At 40.3% G+C, this 11202-nt stretch overlaps 1 protein-coding gene across 1 annotated transcript in view; it reads left to right on the forward strand.

The window, feature by feature from the left end:
- The window catches only part of LOC146470313 (transportin-3-like), a 34001-nt gene extending 25137 nt beyond the window's left edge, over positions 1-8864 (forward strand). Inside the window, exons 22-31 of the mRNA XM_085122409.1 lie at positions 205-265; positions 1119-1189; positions 1309-1378; positions 1808-1924; positions 2810-2904; positions 3843-4002; positions 5770-5845; positions 5945-6036; positions 7361-7473; positions 8119-8864. Coding sequence (XP_084978535.1) covers positions 205-265; positions 1119-1189; positions 1309-1378; positions 1808-1924; positions 2810-2904; positions 3843-4002; positions 5770-5845; positions 5945-6036; positions 7361-7473; positions 8119-8179 — 916 coding nt within the window. The 3' untranslated portion in view covers positions 8180-8864. The remainder of the gene's footprint in view (positions 1-204; positions 266-1118; positions 1190-1308; positions 1379-1807; positions 1925-2809; positions 2905-3842; positions 4003-5769; positions 5846-5944; positions 6037-7360; positions 7474-8118) is intronic.
- Positions 8865-11202: the final 2338 nt, after the last annotated feature.

The raw sequence follows: 11202 nt of genomic DNA on the forward strand, positions 1-11202 counted from the left end.
ATCAGTTCTTGGTTGTTGTTGTCACTCCGAGAGATTTTTCTCCGGGTACTCCGGTTTTCCCTTTCTTCATTTAAACAATACTTAAGGTATATCTAATCCTAAGTTCGGTTTTAAGAATCCGGCCCTTGTTTTAAAAAAAGAACGCTTAAAACTGCGTTGAGCGACCATTAAGCTAGCAGCTCAACTGATGTCACTCTGTTGCAGATATTTAAACCCTAAAGTAGACAATGGCAAGGTTCACCCTGCTCTTACAGTCGTGGAGGAGGTGAGTTTATCTACTCTTTGAAAAACTTCTTTTTCTTTTCCTAAAACCTGAAGACCCTATTAATTATTACTACTTCTTTGTGGGAGCACTCGCCTCCCACCGATGTGGCCTGGGATTAGTTCTCGGTACTGGTATTATACGTGGGTTGAATCTGTTCTTGGTTCACGTTGTCGCTCCAAGATATTTTTCTCCAGGTTCTCCGGTTTTCCCTCTCTTCAAAAACCAACATTTCCAGATACCCATTCAACCAGAAATGCATGAACACATGTTGAGAAAGTTCCAGAGAGCTCATCGTTGCATGGCAACTGACTATGGACCGTTTGAGGCATTCCATTTCAAACCACTCTTGTTCCCAGCGCCCGTACTCGTTCCTGTTCCTCATTATTTGAGAAGAGGCTCTGGGAACGAGTTTCTTGACACGTGATAAGCATGCGCCCTGGGTTCAATTAAAAAATGCATACTCGTACTTATATTCCAATGTACAGTTTCTTAAAATAAAACAAATAACGGATTCGAAGTTTAAACAAATATTGTTCTTTCCTAAGTTTAATTACAAGATTGAAACTTTTAGTCTTAATTCATATATGTTCGTTCCATTTCACCCCGTCAATGGAGTGATCTTTGTTCTACTGTTACGCCATTCACCTCTCAGAGCAAAGTGTATCGTTGTTTAATGCGATTTTTACCAGTTATCCGGCGCTTGATTTAGAATCAAGAAGGCTCATTCACTGTTTAGTATTTGAATAGACTTTTCACTGTGCCCTTTTATCATGGGCGTTTATCCACTAATTAAATTCTTTATGTCATAAATTGAATTGTGACCGTACATGAAACGACATCTATGGTGTTTTAGGTTTGGCCTCTTCTCTCCAGTATATGTGATAAATATCGGGCCGACTTGAAGATCATTGAAAGATGTTGCAGGTAGGAAAGCTATATCCGATCTATGAGTGTTTTGCTTTTCGTGCAATTACTTCTATTGGAGTGGTTTGGTCTTGCAGTCAGTCAAAGTGTTACTTCACCCCATTTGCTTTATTTTGCAGGTGCATTAGATTTGCTATTCGCTGCCTTGGCAAAGCAGCAATAAACTTGCTCTCCCCACTGGTGTCACAGGTAAAGTGGAACAGATTTGGAATAAGAACAGGTTTTATGAGATGTTGATACCAGCTTTATGTAACTACAGGCCACAAAGTGCTTCTACCTTCTTCAAGTAATTAAACAATGTAAGGTCTGCAGTGTGTCTTACTCTTAGACTACGAGGCCAAGTAACGCTTCTGTTTTTCGTTTTCTCCAAACACTCTTTCAGTATTTCCCAACACCAAACAACCAAAATACCAATGAATTTTACTAGCGAAGACCTTCAAACTCCGTGATCCACATATTACCCAAATCGAAATTAGGGACGGACTGTCTTCCAATAGGGTATAATCGAGTTACGCCGGATCAGCTGTATACCCAACATCCAAATATATGGTATCAATGTTGGTCAGTATTGGCAGACTAAGAAAAGAAATATTAACGCTACCTTTGTGCCCTCAACAGATGGTGAATGTATACGGTACCAATCCCCACTCGTGCTTTCTGTACCTGGGCAGTATATTAGTGGATGAGTATGGTGAAGACACGGGGTGTGTACCTGGATTAATTAGCATGACAATGGTATGTTGAACTTCATAACACGGCATAGAGCGGTTTTCAATTGAGTGTCGAAAGTAATTTCGCGATTGCTTTGGTTTCGCATCACTACGTTCTGTGATTGGTTAACAAAACTCGCGCCACTTTCTCAACCAATAGGAATTCAAACCAAAACCAATAGTGTTTTCGCCGCACGCGTTTTCCCGCGCTTGACGCCGGTTACACGTATTTGCTTCGAATTCTGATTGGTTCATTGTGTTGTTGTTGTTGTTGTTGTTTACGTCTGTTGCGATTGGTCAGAGTAATTACTTTGGTTTTGGTTTTACGACACCGAATTGGAAACCGCTCTAAAGTAGAGGTTATTGGTCATGGAAGAGTGTTCTTGCTTTTTCAAATCACAAACTGAAGCACTGTCGAGGCTGTTCAAGCGGCTATCTTGCCATTGAAGAGAGGTGGTCGTTACGGGGAAGGTTATACACGAGTATTTGAGTGAAAGGATCGGCGATTGAGACGCCATTTCCTCCGTAGAGGCTCCTTCAGTGAAACGAGGAGAATAGCGGAAATATTTAAGGTTCGACCGCAGTATTTACAGATATTCTTCAACAAGTGATTAAAAGTCTGCTCCCATTATGCTCATTCGAAAATCTGAGCCATTTGCGCCTTAGATACTCTTAACCTCCCCATAACAGGACCTTTCTTCAACGATCTGTTAATTATATCCGAAAATGATTGTTGTGGAGGTTCCACTGTACCCTTTTTAAACTAAATTTTATTCAATTATGACATCATCGGGAAAAAAACACGAACGACATCGTTTGTATAATCAGAAACCCTAGCGACACACTTGTAATAAATCCTTATGTTCGTACTTCTCTTGTTCCAAATCTCCTTGGGTTTTGTTTGTTTCAGGCTCTTTCTGGGCCAGCATTTCAGCTGTTAAGTCGAGAAAAAGGAATGATTGAGCATCCAGACACCATAGATGATTTGTTTAGACTCTGCAGCAGGTGAGTAAAGCTGTTTTAAGCCCTTGCTACATTTTTAGCTCGGCTAATAGTAAGCCAGTGAGTCCGTAGAGTGGACGGACGGTGTGAGTTGGACTCCCAGCCAAACCAGCCCTGAAGTTCCTCGAGTAACTGAGGAAAAGGTGCTGCCTGCTTGTGGTTTGGCTTTCACGTGGCTCGGGTGATCAGACTCGTCCGTAACAGAAACTCTTAGGACGTTGGGTGCGTGCGATGATCATCATCTCACGATAGAGGTTTTTTTATTATTATTTTGGGCGTCTCATCTCAGCCCTATAATTAGATGCAAAGTGCCATGATCATTTCTACTCACTGTCAGCACCGCAATCATCATAACCTTGTTCATGAATATCGTTAACACCATCATCATCATTAACACTACTACCATTGTCATCTTTATCGTCATTATCGTCACAATCAACCCTTGTCTTCATCGTGAACCGGTAATTAGGGAACTGTTCAAAAAAACTACTTTACTCGAACAGGACCCACCAAACCACAAAATAGATGGTGGTCTCTGCCCCCCCTCCCATTCCTACCCTAACCAATGTTGACTCTTGCTAGCTGAATATTCCTGTATCAACTCAAATTTTAAAGCCAATAAAATTTTACTGTGAATGCTCATTCTTAACCTTGGATCAACAATCACTTGTTGTCACGTGACTAAATGCATATAAGTCACGTGACGCACTAAAGACAGTATTTGCTGATGAAGACTGTGAGAAACAGTCGAAAGCTTCAATTCTTCAACATTTGTAGACCTTGAGACAAGATTATTCATACAATTCAGTAAATTTCGTCGGTAATGTTCATGGGATAGGTAGCCCCTACCCCAGGCAAGGTGGGTACTCATCGAACAAACTCGTTATGACCAGTTCCCTTGACGACCCATTGTTAATGTGTTCTGTCTCCATTCGTTTTAGATGTCTTCAGAAATTCCCAGTCCCTTTTCTCAAGTGTGAGGTCGCCATCCCAGCCGTACACTGTGCTGTAGTTGCCAGTACTCTTGAACACAGAGACGCCAACTTATCTGTGATGAAGTTCCTTAAATGTCTCATCAGTTGTGTCACGGAGAACTTAAAGGTTTGATTTGTTTTGCTAAGGCTAATTTAAACGTACCCATTGATCGGCAGAACGATTTGGCCCAATTTGACAAAGAAAATGTGTAAGCGGACCAAAATCGGCCTTATGTATAAAACTCTGTGGCAATGCTACAGATATTTTTCACACCGCTTTACACCAACAAACTGAACTACCCTGCCAGCAGATCGTTCCTTTCTGGCATGTGTGTTGTCGTTCGCGTCTCTGGTATTTCGCGTAGTTAAACAAAGCAACTATGCGAAATAACAGAGACGCGAACGACTTGTCAAAAAGAAACGCTGTGCTAACAGGTAGCGTGGTCGATTGGTGAGGGCGCCGGGCTTGAAATCCGGAGGTTCCAAGTTGAAGTCCCGCTCTGACCACTAGATGGAGTTGTTTCTCGGTAGCCCCGAGTTCAACCCCTCGGCCGCGTTTGTAACTGAATAGCCAGCTGGTCTGCCTCCTGCCAGTTGGCATTTTTAACCATGTTATTATCAAATAACAGCAAAAGAAATCGTCCGAAAAAAAAAATGTAAAGTGTAATTTGGCCCATGCGACTAAACTACTAATCGGTGGAGGTAAATTGGTCTTTACTTTGTCTTCGTCATTTACCGCACTTTTTGATTAAAATGTTGGCTGGGTGGCTAGCTGACTTCATCTTAAGCGTCCAGTGAATGGAGTAGGGCCGAGGTATTCAAAACCCGATTAAGCTAATCCTGGGTTAATGTTTCTTTACCATTAGCTTAAAATCAGCCTTTAAACCATTTTTAACGAGCGCGATGAAGACCTCGGTCAACTTTTAATTGTGGATTAACGTTGATCGGCTTTCAAGCAACTGGGCCCTGATTGTTCAGTTAATTCGTGCAGTGGTATTATTGTCTGTAAAGATTCGAAAAAGGAAATGATCTATTATCAAGAACTTTCTGTTTTAGTGAGGCCGGGAATTTCCCACGTACTTCATTTTTAACTCGCGAATGCGCGCATGCGCAATGAACGAGTTATAGCGTTGGTGGGGTTTTACTTGGTTGATTGGTTGGTTCGGTTGTCAACTTTCGGGCATGCGCAGTGAATGAGTTTTAAATTCAATTAGTGGAAAAAAACGAAAAAGTTTTTTCACGACGCATCAGAATAATCTTATTCAATCTGTAGAGAATAATTTGACAATCATTTTAGTGCAAGAATGGAAATTTTTTTCGTTAAATCTAAGCAAAGTTATTAGTTTTTTCGTTTTTCCACAAAGTGCGGTGTCTTAAATTCAATTAGTGAAGTGTCGGCATGAACTTTGAATAAAAAAACACGTGAAAATTTTTTAATCGGCGCATCAGAATAACCTTATTCAATGAGTAGGGAATAAGTTTACAATCATTTTTATGGTACAAGAATGGTTATTTCTCGCTACATGATCGGGCAAAGATATAATTTCTTTTAGCTTTCAAGGTAGTGTCCGTAGCCGTCTTAATTTCAATTACTGATGTGTCATCTGCATTCACGAGTTGGCTCACATGAGCCTTCGATTAGATTAACTAAAGTTCATGTGCAAAGCCAACGTTGGGTAGTCGTCGAAGTAACAAAGAATTACAGTTCAAATGCTTTCGTTTTATGTAAATGTAGCCGTGGAAATGAATGCAGAAAGGAACTTATACAGATGCTGATTATCGACTGTCAAACCACCACGTTGAACTTCTACAACCCCCCTCCCCCTCCCCACCCCGCCCCGAGACAAGTTTAAGCAAAATGTGGCGGTACACGAATTATTATTTTTTTTCCTAGTCGCAGGACGATGGTGCGGAGAGGCTTTCACTTGTGCAACAAATCCTAGCTGTCCATGGTCAGAACATAGTCGCCGGTAAAAAAAAATCTCATTCTTTCATGCTCTTTCCTTGCCATGTTTCCATTTTGTGGGCGCGAATTCTTCATCGTTGGTGTTTAATCTTTCCGTTTCCAGCTCTTATACAGGCATGCGCAGGAGCGCTTCCATCGTACATGGTGTTGGATGTAGCTGAAGTGCTGTGGGAATTTATCACATTCTGCAGAGAGGTAGTGTTTTAATGACTGTACTTTGAAGATTTGGCTCCTTATTTTCTTGCTTTCTTTTGTTTTTCTTTTCGGTCTTCGTAACAATGCTGATGTTGATTGTTTGAAAGATGCAAGGCTGATGGAACGGCTAGTATTTTAATAACACATTGCCCAATATTTTGGTTAGACAAAAGTAACCTTCATCAGGGGCTAGAAAAGGGGAAGTATCACGAAAATTTGCTGTCATTTCAAAACCCAAAAATGTTTGACTGTCAGCAGAAACAACGAAATAATTGTCAAGTTTGTTAAAAATTATCACCCCAGTGCAATAAAACTGTCGATTAGCGCCTCTGGCCAGAGACAGAGTAGGCCGATTTGGATTGAAACTTGAAAAATATTAGGCTAATGTTTTTCAAGTTCTCGCATTTTTGTTTCCAAAATGCGCTAGAAGAGATCACGAGTTGTTTCTTTCAAGAATTGAGTTGATTTTGTTCGTCTCGTCATTCTAGAATTATTTGGCAGGTGATTGAAGATATCAAAACCCCATGATACTTCCCCTTTAAGTGATAATGGAAACAAACGGTTACAATATTTATAACAAAGTCAGATAAATTGTAACCGTTTGTTTGCATTTTCACTTAGCTTTCCTAGCCCCTGATGAAGGTTAGTTGTTCTTGCATCTTTCAAGTTGTTTTATTTAGTCCATTGCTGATCCCGATCTACACGAAGATCCAGCTTCAAATTGCTAAGTTTATAAAGTCTTTGATGCTGATTAGTAATAACGTCGACGACGACGACGACGATAACGATGATGACTGCTGATTAATGATGAAGTCGTTGAAGTCATATTTTGTCTCATACGTCACATTAAACCGTGCACTGAAAGTTTGCAAATAAGCGGTCGTTCAGGGGTTTACCAGATGTACTTATCTCGCTGAATCATTTCCTCGTTCGCGTTGTTTAACGAAAACTCCCGTCAAATTGTTATACAATTCCATATACTCCATCTGTTAGAGCAATTTTCGATTTAGTCTCGTTAAACCAAAACCAAGGTAATTACTCTGGCCAATCACAACAGACGTAAACATCACAATGGATCAATCAGAATTCGAAGCGAATACATGTAACCGGTGCAAAGCGCGGGAAAATGCTTGCGAGCGAGGAACGATTGGTTTTGGTTTGGCTTCCCATTGGTTGAGAAAGTAGTGCGAACTTTACAAACCAATCATAGAGCGCAGAAAAGCAAAACCGCCAAAGCAAACGCGAAATTACTTTCGACACTCAATTGAAAAGTGCTCTATCTGAGTAATTCATTCCCTACTTTCTCATATGTCTTGGCATACAGGAGACTTCCAAATGGATAGAAGTGTCGCTGCAGACCATACAAACCCACACTGTGCCCGGCAGTGTGATAGCAACTCCTCAGCAACTACAAGAGTTTCATCAAGCGCTGATTAGGTGAGTACCTTCTTTTATAGAACCCCGGGGGAGCACCCTTGGGAAGTTTTGGTAGTGGTGGAGGAGAGGGGTAAGTCCTGGGGGAAGAGGGCTTGTTCGTTTTAAGTGTGTTTGGCTTGACAATGCGAGCGGGTCAAAACAGCTTGGAACACTAAAATGGTTTAAATTGCCTCGGTAGCTCATTTCTTGTGAATACTTAGTGTGTTGGACCGCTTTCGAGCGATTCCAACAAGTTTTACGTTCACTGTTTTTTTTTTTCTTTGTGTAAAATACTGTGAAACTAACACTGGTTGCAATTGCTACGAACTCCTCGCATTCACAAGAAATGACCCTTATTGTATTTTCCACTATATTCCAGAATCCAAAATACCCTTATTGAATTCCCATGCCAATCCTTATAATTTACATTAGTGCACAGCAAGGATTCTCGCAGCAATAGTTTGGGAGTGCTCTGTTATCATACTGGCCAAGTGGAACGACACAATGAGCCAATCAGAATTTGAAGGAAAACGCATGCGGACACGACATTATGATTGCTTTTTGTTTATGAGATAGATTACAGTAAAGCATAACCAAATTAAACGCGAATTTAGTTGAAAGGGAAGCAATTCACTCTCACTATTTGCTTCTGTTTTTACTTTCCAGTTCCCCAAACCAAGACGCTGTCTGGAAAGCCTCAAAGCGTTTTTCTCGCCTATTCAGATGAAACGAACAAACTGAGTCGAACGAATACGAACCAAACAACGTCCCCAAAAGAGAATAGAGTTGCCTAGTGACTAAGTGACGTCAGAGAGCTCCAGCGAATCAGAAACCACGGTCGACGTTCAACGCGCGACGAAAGAGCCCAAGCAAACAAGTTGAAAACAAGAATGGACGAGAAACGAATTGATAAGGCGGACTGCGCAAAAACTGACAGAGGACAGTAGTCTAGGAAGAACCAATTGAATAGCAGTTGTATATTTTAAATCCTCAGGAACAATTTGAGCGCCGCTGTTATTTGTAAGCAAGAAACACTTCGTGTATTTTTAATTTCTCACGTTTTGTCGTTTCTTGGAAAAACTGGACTCAAATATTAATTTGCAACTAAGGTTGAAAACAGAGACAGCTAATTACTTGAAGAGAGCTATTTAATCCCATTTTATGTACCTGTAAGGTTTCTTTTATTTTCTGATCACAACAGAAATACTTGATTGTTCCTGTAGACTGTCTGATCTTTTTTGTTTTAAATCCCGAGCGCTTCTTAAATGTAGATCCATTTTTAGTGACGTGACATTTAACAAATGGTATGTGGCTTAGTAATGTCTTGCTTTAGTTAATGTTTTTTTTTTTTTTTAAAAAAAAAAGCTTGCTTACTTTGCCTAGTTTTTACTAGAATAAATCGTGAAAAATCATCTGAGGCCCTACCAATTTCCTCTTTTCATCTTTAAACAGGGATCAACCTAAGGCAGTTGCCTTTGGAAAGAGCTGTTCTGTCCATTATTCATTTATTTAGTTGGTAACATGGTTGTTCTTGTTGTCGTTGGTTTTTTGTTTTCTTGAGAAAGCATCGTTTTTAATTGGTCCACGTTTCCAAATGGTGCTGATCTTGGCTGAAACGATGGAACAAATTGCTTGGTACCAAATGGTGATGATGATGATGATGATGATGATGACGTTTATTCAATCGATAAAAGACATATCGAAAGTTACAAACAAATAATCACCCCTTCAAAGTGAAAACGGTTGGAAATTGTTTTGCGACACTTTAACCAAATAAGGGACCGTTCATTTTTTATGAGCATGGGGGGGCTGGTGGGATTTGGGGGGGGGGGGGGGGCCACGAGAAAAAAATGGCACTAAAGGGGGGGGGCCTACCAAAAAAAATTGAGTGAAAGAGGGGGGGGGGGTCACCAGCAATAATTGGCTAGTAGGGAAAATTGAAAGTGGCTCAACACAAAAACAGATGAAGAAATTGAATATTATTTCAATTTTATTTAGTACGATTTTCCTAACCACTTTTAATTTGTTTTACATACTGAGGTCGAAATCTGCATTTCATATTAACAACAACTGAGGAAATGAAGCATATCTGTTGGAAAAGCAATAATGAATATAAACTGAAGTAGACACCTATGTTTGTACAAGTTCAAATTAATATAAAAACGTAACAGTCTCACTATTGAATCATCCGTGGGGGAGTAGTTTTCTATTAAGTGGTTGTACTCAGAACTATATCAATAGATTGTTTAATGTTCTGTTTAATAGTACTCACTTTTATAAAGACTGTTGATTAGTAAATTATTTGAACCCAGGAGTATCAGTAGACTCAGTAGTATGCCTAGTGTGAACATCCAGATTAGTTTTTAGTAATAGAACTGTTGTTGTGACTTCCGTTGACGGTAAACCTGAGCCGTAGGCCATCTTCAGAAAAGCTTGTAACTATCATTTTTAATAGCAGTACTTTAATATCCAGGCGTGTAAGAGGGGGGGTTCGAACGAACCCCCTTTGAAGATCAATAATGGCGGAAGAAAAAGCACAATAAGGAGGTTGAACAACTACATGAGGTGTACCATGCGAGAGAATAGAACGTCCGCCCTGGTTCTTATGTATATCAAATATGATATGCCCGTCAATCTTGACGAGATAGTCAATTTGTTTGAAGGCCTACACCCGAGAATGATGCAGTTTACCAGCTTGGTGTATGTCAAATAGCTATCAGAACTTGACAGGGCGCGGAATGTACATTGAACTTTCTTGTTTAAGTTGAGACAATTATGCCGCAGAAATGATGTATATAGCTTAAAAAGCTGCTGTAAAACAAATTTGTGATTTGCCTAAAATGGGTCTCAAAATGCAGGAAATGAGGTTTCTTGGAACCTAGATTTTCAAAAATTTCCGGGGGAGCATGCCCCCGGACACCCCTAGTAAGAGCGCCTCCAGCGCTCAACAAACATCCCTATCTAACCCTTACCTACGCGCCTGATATCTGCGTGTCCCCCGTTTTCTTTTCTGTTTAATATGACTCGTAATCGTAGATTGGTATGCTTTGATCCGTATTTTGTTAGTCAGATCTGTACGTGTATTGTTTCTTCCTCGAAGGGGAGTAATTACACGTTAAACATTTGCTTGATTATTTTTATAGTTCCTCTAAGAATCTAAATGGAAATTTATGGTTTGCCGTTGCCGTAAACGTGTTGCTATCTATAAAACGTTTTTTTTTTTTTTTTTAACAAGAGAAATCTTTACCTAAGCAGAGAACGGTAACTTTATAATAGTACTGTAAAGAAATCACAGTAACAATTACGTTTATCTTTGATATAAACAGTACATAAGCGTTTTGCTAAAGTTAGGAGTATGATTTGTTTCTGGTTGGGCGGGAGGGGGGGGGATCATCAGAAAAAAATAGTTTCTGCTTGGGGGGGGGGGCATGTGGAAAAAAATTGCATTCTAGGGGGGGTCATACAGTTTCGTAGTGGCAATTAACCAAATCCCACCAGCCCCCCCCCCCCCCATGCTCATAAAAAATGAACGGTCCCTAAACCAAAACCAGGCGCAGCCCCGAAAGCAGCACTAGGAGGACTAGTTTTAGAAAAAAGTACGATTTCCAAGCGAGTATTTGTGTTTAGTGCCTCTTTCCCTATTGTTCACCACGGAGGAATAAGGACTACATGAACGTATTTTTAACTCGTAGTCGAAATGCTGAAGGTCGCCGTAACGGAGTCCATTGTAACATGCACTGTCAACGACTG

This window comes from Pavona decussata, unplaced genomic scaffold, assembly GCF_977016875.1.
Source record: "Pavona decussata unplaced genomic scaffold, jaPavDecu1.1 SCAFFOLD_114, whole genome shotgun sequence".
Taxonomy (NCBI): Eukaryota; Metazoa; Cnidaria; class Anthozoa; order Scleractinia; family Agariciidae; genus Pavona; species Pavona decussata.